The 18,411-nt window shown below is 38.2% G+C and overlaps 1 protein-coding gene across 2 annotated transcripts in view; it reads left to right on the forward strand.

The window, feature by feature from the left end:
• iqgap2 (IQ motif containing GTPase activating protein 2) overlaps positions 1 to 18,194 on the forward strand; it is a 110,636-nt gene extending 92,442 nt beyond the window's left edge. For both annotated transcript variants that reach the window (XM_080432293.1, XM_080432294.1), the window contains 9 exons: positions 2,983 to 3,115; positions 3,456 to 3,558; positions 4,017 to 4,158; positions 5,818 to 5,905; positions 10,070 to 10,282; positions 11,592 to 11,752; positions 12,412 to 12,555; positions 13,316 to 13,424; positions 16,639 to 18,194. In XM_080432293.1, the coding sequence (XP_080288419.1) occupies positions 2,983 to 3,115; positions 3,456 to 3,558; positions 4,017 to 4,158; positions 5,818 to 5,905; positions 10,070 to 10,282; positions 11,592 to 11,752; positions 12,412 to 12,555; positions 13,316 to 13,424; positions 16,639 to 16,752 (1,207 nt within the window). In that variant the 3' untranslated portion in view covers positions 16,753 to 18,194. The remainder of the gene's footprint in view (positions 1 to 2,982; positions 3,116 to 3,455; positions 3,559 to 4,016; positions 4,159 to 5,817; positions 5,906 to 10,069; positions 10,283 to 11,591; positions 11,753 to 12,411; positions 12,556 to 13,315; positions 13,425 to 16,638) is intronic.
• The last annotated feature ends 217 nt before the right edge of the window (positions 18,195 to 18,411 follow it).

Raw genomic sequence — 18,411 nt, forward strand, 5'->3', positions numbered from 1 at the left:
TGACATGGAGACAGACAGGGCCTGACATGGAGACAGACAGGGCCTGACATGGAGACAGGGCCTGACATGGAGACAGACAGGGCCTGACATGGAGACAGGGCCTGACATGGAGACAGGCAGGGCCTGACATGGAGACAGACAGGGCCTGACATGGAGACAGACAGGGCCTGACATGGAGACAGGCAGGGCCTGACATGGAGACAGACAGGGCCTGACATGGAGACAGGGCCTGACATGGAGACTGGCAGGGCCTGACATGGAGACAGACAGGGCCTGACATGGAGACAGACAGGGCCTGACATGGAGACAGACAGGGCCTGACATGGAGACAGACAGGGCCTGACATGGAGACAGGGCCTGACATGGAGACAGGGCCTGACATGGAGACAGGGCCTGACATGGAGACAGGGCCTGACATGGAGACAGACAGGGCCTGACATGGAGACAGGGCCTGACATGGAGACAGGGCCTGACATGGAGACAGACAGGGCCTGACATGGAGACATGGAGACAGACAGGGCCTGACATGGAGACAGGGCCTGACATGGAGACAGACAGGGCCTGACATGGAGACATGGACTGACATGGAGACATGGACTGACATGGAGACAGACAGGGCCTGACATGGAGACAGACAGGGCCTGACATGGAGACAGGGCCTGACATGGAGACAGACAGGGCCTGACATGGAGACAGGGCCTGACATGGAGACAGGGCCTGACATGGAGACATGGACTGACATGGAGACAGACAGGGCCTGACATGGAGACATGGACTGACATGGAGACATGGACTGACATGGAGACAGACAGGGCCTGACATGGAGACAGGGCCTGACATGGAGACAGACAGGGCCTGACATGGAGACATGGACTGACATGGAGACATGGACTGACATGGAGACAGACAGGGCCTGACATGGAGGCAGGGCCTGACATGGAGACAGACAGGGCCTGACATGGAGACAGGGCCTGACATGGAGACAGGGCCTGACATGGAGACAGACAGGGCCTCACATGGAGACATGGACTGACATGGAGACAGGGCCTGACATGGAGACATGGACTGACATGGAGACAGACAGGGCCTCACATGGAGACATGGACTGACATGGAGACAGGGCCTGACATGGAGACAGACAGGGCCTCACATGGAGACATGGACTGACATGGAGACAGGGCCTGACATGGAGACAGGGCCTGACATGGAGACATGGACTGACATGGAGACAGACAGGGCCTCACATGGAGACATGGACTGACATGGAGACAGGCAGGGCCTGACATGGAGACAGACAGACAGGGCCTGACATGGAGACATGGACTTTGTGAGAAAATGTTTGTTTTTGCCAAGAAAGTTTTCTTTCCCAGAAACTGTGTCCCTCAGTGAGCTCACTGGAGAGGTTAGAGTCACCGTTACTGGAAACACACACACACACACACGCGCACACGCACACGCACACACACACACACACACACACACACACACACACACACACACACACACACACACACACACACACACACACTAAACCTTTGTCATAGTGAGAACATCAGGTCTGCTGATGCGGCAGAGTTTAACCCATTAAGACCGGGAACGCATCTGTCATTTTAGATTTTAACCACTTTAACCGTTATCGTGTACTTTGGCTATTCAAAACTAGCAGATCTACAAGCTCATAGCGTGGCACCGAGTGCCGCGCTATGAGCTTGTAGATCTGCTTTTTTTTTTTGTAATCTGTATTTGTGCAAATCTTTGAATATATTATTTTTTAAAGCAAACGTTTGTTACTCAGATCTTTGCTTCTGGGGGGATTCTACAAATATACACACTTTTTCTACAAAATGACATGTATTTGGCCGCGGACCCCCATCTCAAAATATGTTCCAGGCACCCCCCCCCCCCCCGAAGCAAAGATTTGAGTTACAAATGTTCGCTTTAAAACTTTAAAAACATAGATATATTCTTATATGAATACATATATATATATATGTGCAAACATTTCCACGATTTTTCAATCTACGCGCTATGAGCTTGTAGATCTGCTATTTTTTGAATAGCTAAAGTATAGAATAATGGTTAAAGTGGTTACACAGATGTGTTCCCGGTTTAAATGGTTTAAAATCCCCTGTGTCTTATCTTCTTACTGGCAGGAAGACACTCATTATGATAACTCATTACAGCCTAATGTTAGGTTAATGTTAGGTTAATGTTAATGTTAGGTTAATGTTAATGTTAGGTTAATGTTAGGTTAATGTTAATGTTAGGTTAATGTTAGGTTAATGTTAGGTTATGTTAGTGTTAATGTTAGTTAATGTTGTGCCATGGGAGGACGTGTGAGGAAGTCAGGACTGGCAGAGAAGTATGTCAGTATGACAATGTTGCTTATTAACACTTGCGTGACTAAGCAGCCATTCTGACCGATTTTGAGACCTTAAAGTGGATTATCTTCTCTCATGAAGCTCTGAGGAAGTTCCCCTTTCATGACTTTTCCTAAATATTCCATTCAAATAATCCCTGTTATTTTTTGCGTCTGAAACTATTGTCTTACAGGCTGTTCTTCCAGATGTTTATAGTTCTATTGTCTTGCAGACTGTTCTTCCAGATGTTTATGGTTCTATTGTCTTGCAGGCTGTTCTTCCAGATGTTTATGGTTCTATTGTCTTGCAGGCTGTTCTTCCAGATGTTTATGGTTCTATTGTCTTACAGGCTGTTCTTCCAGATGTTTATGGTTCTATTGTCTTACAGGCTGTTCTTCCAGGTGTTTATAGTTCTATTGTCTTACAGGCTGTTCTTCCAGATGTTTATAGTTCTATTGTCTTGCAGGCTGTTCTTCCAGATGTTTATGGTTCTATTGTCTTACAGGCTGTTCTTCCAGATGTTTATGGTTCTATTGTCTTACAGGCTGTTCTTCCAGGTGTTTATAGTTCTATTGTCTTACAGGCTGTTCTTCCAGATGTTTATAGTTCTATTGTCTTGCAGGCTGTTCTTCCAGGCATGCTGTGATGTTCCAGAGCCAGAGGAGAAGTTTAACGTAGATGAATACTCAGACATGGTGACTCTGAGTAAACCTGTGATCTACATCTCCATAGAGGAGATCATCAACACTCACTCTGTAAGAACACTCTCTGCCTCACACACACCTTCAAAACGAAAACACACACACTCACACTCACACTCACACATTCACATTCACACACTGATGGAGGAGGAAACCATGCAAGGCACCAACCTGCTCATCAGGAGCAGTTACCAAATACCAAAATGTTACCATATGTTTACCAGTGATAGAATATGATTGATCTGAGTCTGTGTGTGTGTGTGTGTGTGTGTGTGTGTGTGTGTGTGTGTGTGTGTGTGTGTGTGTGTGTGTGTGTGTGTGTGTGTGTGTGTGTGTGTGTGTGTGTGTGTGTGTGTGTGTGTGTGTGTGTGTGTGTGTGTGTGTGTGTGTGTAGCTGGTGTTGGAGCACCTGGATGCCATCTCCCCCGACCACAACGACCTGCTGCATGAACTACTGCAAGACCTGGGAGACACACCCGATGTGGAGACACTGCTGGGTACGCACACACACATGCACACACACACGCGCACACACACACACACACACACACACACACACACCCACACGCACACACAGGGCTGTCACTATTATGACATTTCACTTACTCAAATAATTGCGATTAAAGATTTAATTGTGTGTCTGTTGTACATTGAACATTATGAATACCAATTTCTTTTTGGCTTTTAGGCTTCGTAAAAAACGTATTGTTGCACAGAGCAGATATGATACATAACTTACATCATTTCATTGGAAATGTTTAAAAATATATGAACATTTTTAACGTATAAATTATTATGACGATTATGCAAAAAAATCAGTGATTATCTCACATAATGTTTATGTAATAACAGTAACAGGCCTAACTGTAATGTTATGTAATAACAGTAACAGGCCTAACTGTAATGTTATGTAATAACAGTAACAGGCCTAACTGTAATGTTTTGTTGTGGTCAGGTGAGGGGTCTGTTGACCCCAACGACCCCAGCAGGGCCAGTGCTCTGGGTCAGCTGGCCAAGACAGAGATCTCTCTGACGCTGACCAGCAAGATGGAGCTGCTGGAGGGAGACGACCAGGACATGAAGGCCCTCATGACCAAGTAAGATGATGCTGCCTGTTGGCCTGCATGTAAACACACTGATGTCTCATATACCATAAATCAGTCGTTTTTTAGGCCAAGGACCCCCTAGCTGAGAGAGAGAGATGAAGTACGGACCCCCTCTATATTGTATTAAAATTGTGTTTCAGATTATTATTATTTTTTTTAAACTTGGTCCGCTCTTTTTTCCCTCCACACCTATACCTCTTTGCCGAAAATAGCCGATCTACAAGCTCACAACGCGAGTCGTTGTGAGCTTGTAGATCGGCTATTTTTGGCCCACTATAGTAGCTCTGAGGACTCCCTAGGGGTCCCGGACCCCCTGTTGAAGACCCCTGCCATAAACACACACATTCACACACCGATGGTGGAGAGGAAACCATGCAAGGCACCAACAACCTGCTCATCAGGAGACATTAGGGGTTCAGTGTCTTGCTCAAGGACAGAAATACAAAGACAAACTGGGAAACTAAACTATACTGGGAAACACTAAACTAATGACATGTAGACAGAACTGGAACAGACATAGTCACGGCTGACAATAACTAATAACCTGGTGAAGAGCACACACAAACACAGTTCTTAAATAGACACAGGTGAACTCAAAGACAATCAACACAGGGATTGGCTGGGAGACTAACAGGACACAGGTGGAGAAAGGAGTAATCACAGGGAGGTGAGACAAGACAGGTAGCAAACACTAGGGCAGACAGGAAACACTAGGAACAATACTACACAATAAAGGTACAAGACAGATCCTGACAGTACCCCCCTGAAGGGATGGATTCCAGACATCCAAAAAAAAAAAACACATTGTCAAAACACCTAACAGGGTGGGTGGAGGGGAGTCGGAAAGGAGGGACACAGAAGAGGCGAAGCCTCTGCTGCGCTGAGCTGCGGCGGCGAAGCCTCTGCGGCGCTGAGCTGCGGCGGCGAAGCCTCTGCGGCGCTGAGCTGCGGCGGCGAAGCCTCTGCGGCGCTGAGCTGTGGCGGCGGGGTCTCTCTGGCGCTGGCCGGCAATGGCTCCTGGACACTGGCCGAGGTACACTGCTGGCGGTGAGAATGATGGAAAATGCGTCCGCGACCCAAAAACGGGCCCCGCCCCAGTGTTTGAGAAGCACTTCTTTAGAAGGCTTCACTGCAGCTCGTTATGACACAACGGGTCTATAATTAACTCTACTGTCGTTCCTCCTCATTTAATCTGTTTCCTGTCCAAACAGGAAACGGGTTGGTGGTGAGGGTTTATCTGTGTGTTGAAGACAGACAGGCTGCTTATGAAGAACACTCATATCTATAACACTAGGATGAGTTCTGCTGTATGCGTCAACGCTCTCCTCTGGGACACTGACTGTCATCACTGTGTCAATGGACTCTTTTACTGTGGCGTTGCTTTCAACACGCCATGATAATGGCAAAAATAGCAGATCTACAAGCCCACGACAACAAAAGTATCAACAAGTCATGTATCAACAAGTGATGTGCAATAAAATATGTAGTTAGAAGATGATTCATGTTAGTGTGTTCGAGAACTATGAAGCTTAGTGTGTGTGTGTGTGTGTGTGTGTGTGTGTGTGTGTGTGTGTGTGTGTGTGTGTGTGTGTGTGTGTGTGTGTGTGTGTGTGTGTGTGTGTGTGTGTGTGTGTGTGTGTGTTCGTTCAGAACTAAGAAGCTCATAGTGGACGTGGTTCGAGTCCAACCTGGAGAAACTCTACTGGGAACTCTGGAGACCACAGCCACTGGTGTACAGGTACTGGTTCTGTTATATCATATATAATATACTGGTTCTGTTATATCATATATAATAATATAATATACTGGTTCTGTTATATCATATATAATAATATAATATACTGGTTCTGTTATATCATATATAATAATATAATATACTGGTTCTGTTATATCATATATAATAATATAATATACTGGTTCTGTTATATCATATATAATAATATAATATACTGGTTCTGTTATATCATATATAATAATATAATATACTGGTTCTGTTATATCATATATAATAATATAATATACTGGTTCTGTTATATCATATATAATAATATAATATACTGGTTCTGTTATATCATATATAATAATATAATATACTGGTTCTGTTATATCATATATAATAATATAATATACTGGTTCTGTTATATCATATATAATAATATAATATACTGGTTCTGTTATATCATATATAATAATATAATATACTGGTTCTGTTATATTATATATAATAATATAATATACTGGTTCTGTTATATCATATATAATAATATCATATACTGGTTCTGTTATATCATATATAATAATATCATATACTGGTTCTGTTATATCATATATAATAATATAATATACTGGTTCTGTTATATCATATATAATAATATAATATGCTGGTTCTGTTATATCATATATAATAATATAATATACTGGTTCTGTTATATTATATATAATAATATAATATACTGGTTCTGTTATATCATATATAATAATATAATATACTGGTTCTGTTATATCATATATAATAATATAATATACTGGTTCTGTTATATCATATATAATAATATAATATACTGGTTCTGTTATATCATATATAATAATATAATATACTGGTTCTGTTATATCATATATAATAATATAATATACTGGTTCTGTTATATTATATATAATAATATAATATACTGGTTCTGTTATATCATATATAATAATATCATATACTGGTTCTGTTATATCATATATAATAATATCATATACTGGTTCTGTTATATCATATATAATAATATAATATACTGGTTCTGTTATATCATATATAATAATATAATATACTGGTTCTGTTATATCATATATAATAATATAATATACTGGTTCTGTTATATCATATATAATAATATAATATACTGGTTCTGTTATATCATATATAATAATATAATATACTGGTTCTGTTATATCATATATAATAATATAATATACTGGTTCTGTTATATCATATATAATAATATAATATACTGGTTCTGTTATATCATATATAATAATATAATATACTGGTTCTGTTATATCATATATAATAATATAATATACTGGTTCTGTTATATCATATATAATAATATAATATACTGGTTCTGTTATATCATATATAATAATATAATATACTGGTTCTGTTATATCATATATAATAATATAATATACTGGTTCTGTTATATTATATATAATAATATCATATACTGGTTCTGTTATATCATATATAATAATATCATATACTGGTTCTGTTATATCATATATAATAATATAATATACTGGTTCTGTTATATCATATATAATAATATAATATACTGGTTCTGTTATATCATATATAATAATATAATATACTGGTTCTGTTATATTATATATAATAATATAATATACTGGTTCTGTTATATCATATATAATAATATAATATACTGGTTCTGTTATATCATATATAATAATATAATATACTGGTTCTGTTATATCATATATAATAATATAATATACTGGTTCTGTTATATCATATATAATAATATCATATACTGGTTCTGTTATATTATATATAATAATATCATATACTGGTTCTGTTATATCATATATAATAATATAATATACTGGTTCTGTTATATCATATATAATAATATAATATACTGGTTCTGTTATATCATATATAATAATATAATATACTGGTTCTGTTATATCATATATAATAATATCATATACTGGTTCTGTTATATTATATATAATAATATCATATACTGGTTCTGTTATATCATATATAATAATATCATATACTGGTTCTGTTATATCATATATAATAATATAATATACTGGTTCTGTTATATCATATATAATAATATAATATACTGGTTCTGTTATATCATATATAATAATATAATATACTGGTTCTGTTATATCATATATAATAATATAATATACTGGTTCTGTTATATCATATATAATAATATCATATACTGGTTCTGTTATATCATATATAATAATATCATATACTGGTTCTGTTATATCATATATAATAATATCATATACTGGTTCTGTTATATCATATATAATAATATAATATACTGGTTCTGTTATATCATATATAATAATATAATATACTGGTTCTGTTATATCATATATAATAATATAATATACTGGTTCTGTTATATCATATATAATAATATAATATACTGGTTCTGTTATATCATATATAATAATATAATATACTGGTTCTGTTATATCATATATAATAATATAATATACTGGTTCTGTTATATCATATATAATAATATAATATACTGGTTCTGTTATATCATATATAATAATATAATATACTGGTTCTGTTATATCATATATAATAATATAATATACTGGTTCTGTTATATCATATATAATAATATAATATACTGGTTCTGTTATATCATATATAATAATATAATATACTGGTTCTGTTATATCATATATAATAATATAATATACTGGTTCTGTTATATCATATATAATAATATAATATACTGGTTCTGTTATATCATATATAATAATATAATATACTGGTTCTGTTATATCATATATAATAATATAATATACTGGTTCTGTTATATCATATATAATAATATAATATACTGGTTCTGTTATATCATATATAATAATATAATATACTGGTTCTGTTATATCATATATAATAATATAATATACTGGTTCTGTTATATCATATATAATAATATAATATACTGGTTCTGTTATATCATATATAATAATATAATATACTGGTTCTGTTATATCATATATAATAATATAATATACTGGTTCTGTTATATCATATATAATAATATAATATACTGGTTCTGTTATATCATATATAATAATATAATATACTGGTTCTGTTATATCATATATAATAATATAATATACTGGTTCTGTTATATCATATATAATAATATAATATACTGGTTCTGTTATATCATATATAATAATATAATATACTGGTTCTGTTATATCATATATAATAATATAATATACTGGTTCTGTTATATCATATATAATAATATAATATACTGGTTCTGTTATATCATATATAATAATATAATATACTGGTTCTGTTATATCATATATAATAATATAATATACTGGTTCTGTTATATCATATATAATAATATAATATACTGGTTCTGTTATATCATATATAATAATATAATATACTGGTTCTGTTATATCATATATAATAATATAATATACTGGTTCTGTTATATCATATATAATAATATAATATACTGGTTCTGTTATATCATATATAATAATATAATATACTGGTTATTTTATATGATATGCAACGAATAATTGACGGTGAGAAATAAACCTCTTACAGCAGGGATCTTCAACATTTTCAGGCCAAGGACCCCCTAGCTGAGAGAGAGATGAAGCAGGGACCCCCTCTATATTGTATAAAATTGTGTTTCAGATAAACTTTTGCTGCTCTTTTTTCCCTCTACACCTATAACTCTTTGCCAAAAATAGCAGATCTACAAGCTCACAACGCCTCGCGCTGCGAGGCGTTGTGAGCTTGTAGATCTGCTATTTTTGGCTAAAGTTCTCCTCAGAGAAGGGATGCTAGGGTTCAAGTGGTTAATGTAAAAAAAATATCATATCACACAAAGATTTGGCGGACCCCCTGTAGTAACTCTGAGGACCCCCTAGGGGTCCCGGACCCCCTGATGAAGAACCCTTACAGGATGATTAGATCCCAAAGCAAACTGAGTGATCTAATCATCTAGATCGGCTATTACTCCTAGGAAATGATTTCTGTGTGTGTGTGTGTGTGTGTGTGTGTGTGTGTGTGTGTGTGTGTGTGTGTGCGCGTGCGTGTGTGTCTGTGTCTGTGTGTGTGTGTGTGTGTGCGCGTGCGTGTGCGCAGGAGAGCGAGCACGCTCAGATGGTGGAGCGGCGTGCGGCGCAGGACGCCCAGACCCCGGAGGGGTTAAAGGTCAGCCAGGCGGTGCTGGAGGACGGTCAGCTGCCTCTGGAGCAGAAGAAGAGGAAGGTCCTCCGCAACCTGAGGACCCTGGAGCAGGCCGGCCTGGTCTCCTCCTCCAACGCCTACCAGGAGATCATCAACGACATCGCCAAGGTAACGCACCCGCTCGCCTCACCGCCCCTCAACTTCTCCACACGTCCCAAATAATAACCCGCCTCTCATTGAAAAGGAATTACATTCGTAGGCGCGTCGGACGCTTCCCGTCTGAAACGACCTTAAAGGGCAAGACCACTTTGGTAGAGGTTTGGGTTGTGTAGTTACCTTGCCATGATGTAACTCCAAAGGTGGGCAAAAAATCAAAAAGAATTGCTCCATTGATTAGAAATTGATAATTCAAAATATGCTCCTCATTGACTTACATTGTACGGTAAAACTGCTCTCAAAGTCACTCTTTTAGCACATAAATGAACGCAAACAAAGTTGATTCAGACAATATAGAACATCACCAGACCCAGTACTGTTTTTTTTTTTTATAAAAATGTCAACTTCTTGTAGATTTTGCCATTTTTAATAAGTAGAAAACCTGGACTGGATCCGCGGATCCGGATCCAGATCTTCAAATAGTAGAATCAACAGGAAGTTGACATTTTTATTAAAAAAAAAACAGTACTGGGTTTGGTGATGTTCTATATTGTCTGAATCAACTTTGTTTGTGTTTGTTTATGTGCTAAAAGAGTGACTTTGAGAGCTGTTTTACCGTACAATGTAAGTCAATGAGGAGCATATTTTGAATTATCAATTTCTAATCAATGGAGCGATTATTTTTGATTTCTTGTCCATCTTTGGAGTTACATCATGGCAAGGTAACTACACAACCCAAACCTCTACCAAAGTGGTCTTGCCCTTTAAGTCTCTTGAATAAAAATGACATTTAGTTTTAGTCATATTTCAGTCTGAAATGTCTTAGTCTTAGTCGACTAAAAATATCTTTAGAAAATGTGTGAAGAGTCTATAGGCGTCCGTGTTGGACGTTTCATCTTCAAATGCGTTGTTGTTAATGTGTGGTTTAGGACAACTTGACACCTTTACTCCATCTTGCCTGTGTATCTCGCCCTCTCGTTTGAAAGTGTCTGTGGCGTATATGATGATACGACTTGTTTTGACGGTTCAAAACTCAACTTTAAGAGCAGTCTTTTTGACTGCACAATAAAGGGTCTCCCCTTTACTTCCAAATGCACCACATTTTACACTGGTAATTATTCACAGGAAATAGGTGTTACTTAACAGCGTGGGAGAGAGAAAGAGAGCAAGAGAGAGAGAGCCTGTTTAACACCGCTGTGTGTGTGTGTGTGTGTGTGTGTGTGTGTGTGTGTGTGTGTGTGTGTGTGTGTGTGTGTGTGTGTGTGTGTGTGTGTGTGTGTGTGTGTGTGTGTGTGTGTGTGTGTGTGTGTGTGCTCTCCAGGACATCCGCTACCAGCGGCGCTACAGACAGAGGAGGAAGGCTGAGCTGGTGAAGCTACAACAGGCTCTGTCTGCTCTGAACTCTAAGACCTCCTTCTACCAGGAGCAGATCAACTACTATGACACCTACATTAAGACCTGTCTGGACAACCTCAACAGGAAGTATGTTATTAACACACACACACACACACACACACACACACACACACACACACACACACACACACACTGGATAACCTCAGCAGAAAGTGCATCATTAACCCACACACTATATAATTAATGCTACAATCCAGGACTTTATTTCAATGAATAAAATGTTATTTTAATCACTTGATCAATGTGTTTGGTAGAGTCCAGCCCGGCTTACAGGCTTTATGGGTTGCAGCCCTGGGCACCAAGCTCTGGTGGGCAAACAAATAAAAAGACTATAGCAAGTAACGGCACCAAACTATTGTCCTGGTTGCTGCTGAACTAGTGGTAAAACTGTACCGAAACACGCCGGCATTAACCTAACCAGCTGGTGAAGCGGAAGAACTTGGCAGTATCTTGTATCTTGTGAGTGTGTTTTATAAATATAGACTCAACAAGTAGAAGAGCACGCACATCCCAAAAGAAAATGGAAGAAAAGGTGCTGGAAAGAACTGTGGAAAACAGTGGAAAACAGTCTGCACACTGGAATCTGCTCCACATGATCAAGCCTAGTGTTGTTGTGGTTGTGTTAACAGTGTGTTGTTGTGGTTGTGTTAACAGTGTGTTGTTGTGGTTGTGTTAACAGTGTGTTGTTGTGGTTGTGTTAACAGTGTGTTGTTGTGGTTGTGTAGGAACTGTCGCAGGTCCATCAAGCTGGACAGTAAGGCGGAGCAGAAGGCCAGTAGGAAGGGGAAACAGGCCGGTCTGAAGTACACTGCAGCCAGACTGCATGAGAAGGGAGTCATCCTGGAGATAGAAGGTCTGCAGAGCAACCAGTAAGTATATAGAACACCAGTCTGAAGTACACTGATAGATCTACAAGCTCATAACGCCTCGCAACGCGAGGCCTTGTGATCTTGTAGATCGGCTATTTTCACAATGTTTGCCCCTTTCTTAATTAATATTTGACAATGTGGCCAATTTGGTATTAAAAATGACTAGCTCTTAAATTGTCACGTTATAAATGTGCAGATACCCTGTATACTCTTATACTGTGTATGTTGGTTTGTTTAACGTTGAGTGAGAAAACAATGTTGTACATTAAGCTAATCATCATCTGGGGACCCCCTAAAATCATCTGGGGACCCCCTAAAATCATCTTGGGACCGCCTAAAATCATCTTGGGGACCCCCTTGTCCCCAAATGTTGTTCATGGGTCAAGAATAGTCACATCAAAACAAAGACATGTTTAACTCTTCAAATAACCATAACTAAAGTGATTGGCACAGTATAGGACTAGATATCCAGGCCATCTAGTTGTTACATAAACACCTAAATGCAATTATTTGAGGTAATCACAATTATTTTTGCATAATCGTGATAATAATGTTCATGTTGATAAATGTACCACACAGACCTGCAGCAGCTGTTATTCCAGCCTCCAACTGTCCAAACAGAGTTTCATGAACTAAAACCTCCTGCTGGAGTTTCCCTTTTCCCAAGAATAACAAAGAGCAGCCTAACGTTCCACATGTTCCTGTGGTTCTCATTCTGCTCATTAACTCACCATCTCACCCCCCCCCCCCCCCATCACAGGTTCAAAAACGTGATGTTTGACATCTGTCCCAGTGAGGAGGTGGGGGACTTTGAGGTCAAGGCCAAGTTCATGGGAGTCGAGATGGAAAAGGTTCAGCTTCACTTCCAGGTAACACAACAAAACAATCCTGCGTCTCAGCAGCCAATGAGGAGGAGTCTCGTTGACTCAGCAGCCAATGAGGTGGAGTCTCGTTGACTCAGCAGCCAATGAGGAGGAGTCTCGTTGAAAGATGGTTTACCTTTAATTATACAACAGGTAGTTCCGACCAAGCAATCTGATTGGTTGAAATAGCTATGTAGCCGTGCTTCAAACCAGCATCATAGCACGGGCCTAATCACATTAAATAAATCACTCCGCACTGCAGTCCGCACCTGATTAGACCATATATGGCACAGCTGTGCTGTGAAGTCACGCTGTCCCACGGTAGGAAAACAAACAGCACGGCGAAAATAGCCGATCTACAAGTTCACAACGCGTCGCCAGGTATCGCACGACGAAAATAGCCGATCTACAAGTTCACAACGCGTCGCCATCGCGACGCGTTGTCAGCTTGTAGATCAGTTAATTTGGCCACGTGACACGGTCGTACGACGGAGCATATAGCCTACTGGAATTCATTCCACTGCGCAAGCATTGATAGCTCAGCCCTCAGCTGTGTTGATGAGACGGTGCCTCAGGCTCATAGCGCTGCTACAGGGACTATTTAATGTCTCAGTGAAAAACTCTTCTCTTTACAGGGAAACGGATAATAGCTAAACATTTTTATTATGAATTGCTCCACAATATGAATACATTTGGATGTGTTTTGTTGGTAACTGTTGTATAATCGCAATATTACACTCAAGGGTGTGCTTTACCTTACATTATTGGCACTTCTGTGATGCTGGCGGAACGAGGCGAAGCCGAGTTCCGTCATTATTGGCACGCCTGTGATGCGGTCAGGAACGAGGCGAAGCCGAGTTCCTGACCGCATCACAGGCGTGCCAATAATGACGGTAAAGCACACCCTCTCGTGTAATATTGCTTAATTATACACACATCAACACAAAGACACAATGGACTCCTAACCCTTTAACCATTATAGACTTCTGAAGCTCCCTTGTGAGCTTGTAGATCAGTTATTCTCGGCTAATATATTTAGTGTAGAACGTGGGTCTTCCACAAGGGGTCCTCAGAGTTGCGGGGGATTAACCACTTGAACCCTAGCATCCCTATTCTGGGGGACACATTAGCCAAAAACTTTGTCTTTATGTGGCCAGACTGGGATCTCAGTCATTCATGGGGGGTCAGTCTGTAGAGCTCTCGCCTTTGGGCCACAAGGTCAGGAGTTCGATGCCGGTGTAACAGACCTAAATATAATAATCAACAGTGTCAGGAGAGTAGAGTTGGGCATAAATAAATAAAGGTAGATAAACATGACTTAGACACTTTTTGAATTTGAAAAGTCAAATTTGCCTAATTTGCCTCAGTCCATTTTTCATTTCTTCTTTCCTGAAAACCTTCAAAATCTGACTTAGGCAATTATGCCATGAGGCTAACTTTCTTTCTTTCTTTCTTTTTACTTTATTTATTCAGGGAAGCCCATTGAGAGCAAGCTCTCTTTTTACAAGGACGTCCTGATAACAGCATAAAAAAAGCAAAATACGATACATAAATAATGAGAAACAATAACAAACATTTGAATCACAATACAATGTCACAGATGCAAATACATATAGTGTTACATGAAACAGGTGCAGTCACTATGTAGTGTGTCCTCAAGAAGTACCCTAAATGTCTCTATGTAGTGTGTCCTCAAGAAGTACCCTAAATGTCTCTATGTAGTGTGTCCTCAAGAAGTACCCTAAATGTCTTTATCGAGACCAATTGCACCCGTTTCAGAGAGTCCTGAAGTTTGTTCCATTTGTGTGGAGCATAATACATGAAAGCAGTCTTTCCTTGTTCACTGCTCTTACGTGGACTGGTATATCTAATGTGTGTTTGTGAACGTGTTGAATGTCCAGTAACCTTTTGTTCCAAAAGCGAGGATAGATATAAAGGAAGTTTACCACACAAGTAAATAAATAAAATACAATACAATGTTGCTCTCTACGAACTGCGAGAGAGAGATGGCCAACCCACTTTATCATAATATACTGTAAAACACAGTGATGGGTGAGATAATCAACGTCACTAACGATGTGTTAGTTTATGGTTACATAAGGATAATTCCTTTTAATAGGTCGTTCATGAAAGTCCTTGCGGTCTTGTTTCCAATAAGAACCTGTGAGCAATTGGGGTTAAGAGTCTTGCTCAGGGACAAATTTCATATCATCGGCACATATGCTGGGATAGCCTGGAATCGAACCTGGGGCAACCAGGGCCAGCTGGTTCCCTAGGCGGGCTCACTAACCACTCAGCTATGGCCGCCCCTACATGTGTTAGATTATGGTTACATGTGTTAGTTTATGGTTACATGTGTTAGTTTATGGTTACATGTGTTAGTTTATGGTTACATGTGTTAGTTTATGGTTACATGTGTTAGTTTATGGTTACATGTGTTAGATTATGGTTACATGTGTTAGATTATGGTTACATGTGTTAGTTTATGGTTACATGTGTTAGTTTATGGTTACATGTGTTAGATTATGGTTACATGTGTTAGATTATGGTTACATGTGTTAGTTTATGGTTACATGTGTTAGATTATGGTTACATGTGTTAGATTATGGTTACATGTGTTAGTTTATGGTTACATGTGTTAGTTTATGGTTACATGTGTTAGTTTATGGTTACATGTGTTAGTTTATGGTTACATGTGTTAGTTTATGGTTACATGTGTTAGTTTATGGTTACATGTGTTAGTTTATGGTTACATGTGTTAGTTTATGGTTACATGTGTTAGTTTATGGTTACATGTGTTGGTTACATGTGTTAGTTTATGGTTACATGTGTTAGTTTTATGGTTACATGTGTTAGTTTATGGTTACATGTGTTGGTTACATGTGTTAGTTTATGGTTACATGTGTTAGTTTATGGTTACATGTGTTAGTTTATGGTTACATGTGTTAGTTTATGGTTACATGTGTTAGTTTATGGTTACGATGTGTTAGTTTATGGTTACATGTGTTAGTTTATGGTTACATGTGTTAGTTTATGGTTACATGTGTTAGTTTATGGTTACATGTGTTAGTTTATGGTTACGATGTGTTAGTTTATGGTTACATGTGTTAGTTTATGGTTACATGTGTTAGTTTATGGTTACATGTGTTAGTTTATGGTTACGATGTGTTAGTTTATGGTTACATGTGTTAGTTTATGGTTATGTTTTGGCCCATCACAGGACCTGCTGCAGCTGCAGTACGACGGCGTGGCGGTGATGAAGATGTTCGACAAGGCCAAGATCAACGTCAACCTGCTGGTCTTCCTGCTCAACAAGAAGTTCTACGGGAAGTGAAGACAAACAAAGGGATGGATGGGGCCACAACCGTTAGGATGGTTTATCACAACGCAGTCCACTCAGTCAAAGTCAGGTTATTACCATAAAAAACGATGAAATTTGATACAAATGTGTCATATGGTCTGATCCCTACCGGCAGTAACAGAAGAAATAGATGTAAATGAACCTGGTTCATGCTTCGTTGTACCACGCTGTCGCCTAGGGCAGTGGTTTTCAAACTTTTTCATGTCAAGGACCCCCAAAATTATATGTATTTGGGCCGCGGACCCCCATCTCAAAATATTTTGTTCCAGGGACCCTCAGAAGCAAAGATTTGAGTTAAAATGGTTTGCATAAAAATATATATATATCCAAAGGTTTGCTCAAATTTTCACGATTTTTCAAAAATAGCAGATCTACAAGCTCATTTTCTATCGTGAAAATTTGTGCAAATCTTTGAATATGTGTATTTTTAAAGCGAACATTTTTAACTCTGGGGAGGTCTCTGGAACAAATTATTTTGAGATGAGGGTCTGTGGCCAAATACATATCATGTTGGGTGGTCCTTGACATGAAAAATAACCACTGATATTATAGCAACATACGTTTTTCTCAAAAAAAAACTGTAGAAGACATTTGTAGAATCCCCCAGAAGCAAAGATTTGAGTTACAAAATGTTTGCTTTAAAAATATATATTCAAAGATTTGCACACATTTTCCACGATTTTTCTAAAACAAATAGCAGATCTACTATGAGCTTGTAGATCTGCTATTTTTGAACAGCCCAAAGTAATGTTAAAATGACACAGATGTGTTCCTGGATTGAATGGGTTAAACAAGATGTGAACAGGACTGAGCCCTCCTGAGCAGACATATACTGTACTATACTCATCTTTTAAGTGCAAATACGTATCGTTAAGTGTGAATACTTAACGCTACGACGTTGATTTATCACTTTATAATCACAAAGACGCCCCGGTCTGCCGGTTGAAACAAAAGCCCACGAAACAGTGTTTTTTTTTCTTCGTGTGGTCCATTCCATTGATTCACTTTATAACACAATGAAGATGTTTTATTTGTTTTGTTCTGTATTTCTCATATTGTTCCTGTAGTTTTTCTTGTGTTTGTTTCCCCACATGGTGATTGTACATGGAATATATATTTTTAAGAATGATATTGTTAATGGCATTTATGTTTTGTATGTCTGAGAAACGAGTTTAAAACACGACACCTTTTATGAAGCGTTGCATCGACGGTCACAATATTTAGACCAGGATTTATAAGGGAGTTCAAAGCATTCCAGTGAGCCAGCCTGCAGAGACTTTACAATAGTGCCTTAATTCATACATATATATAAATTATATATACTTAAAAACAATACAAATGATTTTTAAAATATGTCTATGTCAAATTAAATATTTTATAATGTTTTAATGTGAGCTGTTTAATAAAACATGTGGATGAACACATTGTTGTTTGTTTGTTTTGTCTACTGTGTTGAAATTAACCCTCATCTATCCAATGTGTCCAAATGTGTCTTTTCTCAAACCTTTTCATGTCAAGGACCCCCACATTGATATGTATTTTGCAGACCCCCCCCCCCAGAGGACCAGGGACCCCCAGAGACTTGTCATAAAAAAAAGTTTTCTAAACATTTTCCATATTTAAATAGTCAAC

The sequence above is a fragment of the Gymnoscopelus braueri genome (genome assembly GCF_963280865.1).
Source record: "Gymnoscopelus braueri genome assembly, chromosome: 7".
Taxonomy (NCBI): domain Eukaryota; kingdom Metazoa; phylum Chordata; class Actinopteri; order Myctophiformes; family Myctophidae; genus Gymnoscopelus; species Gymnoscopelus braueri.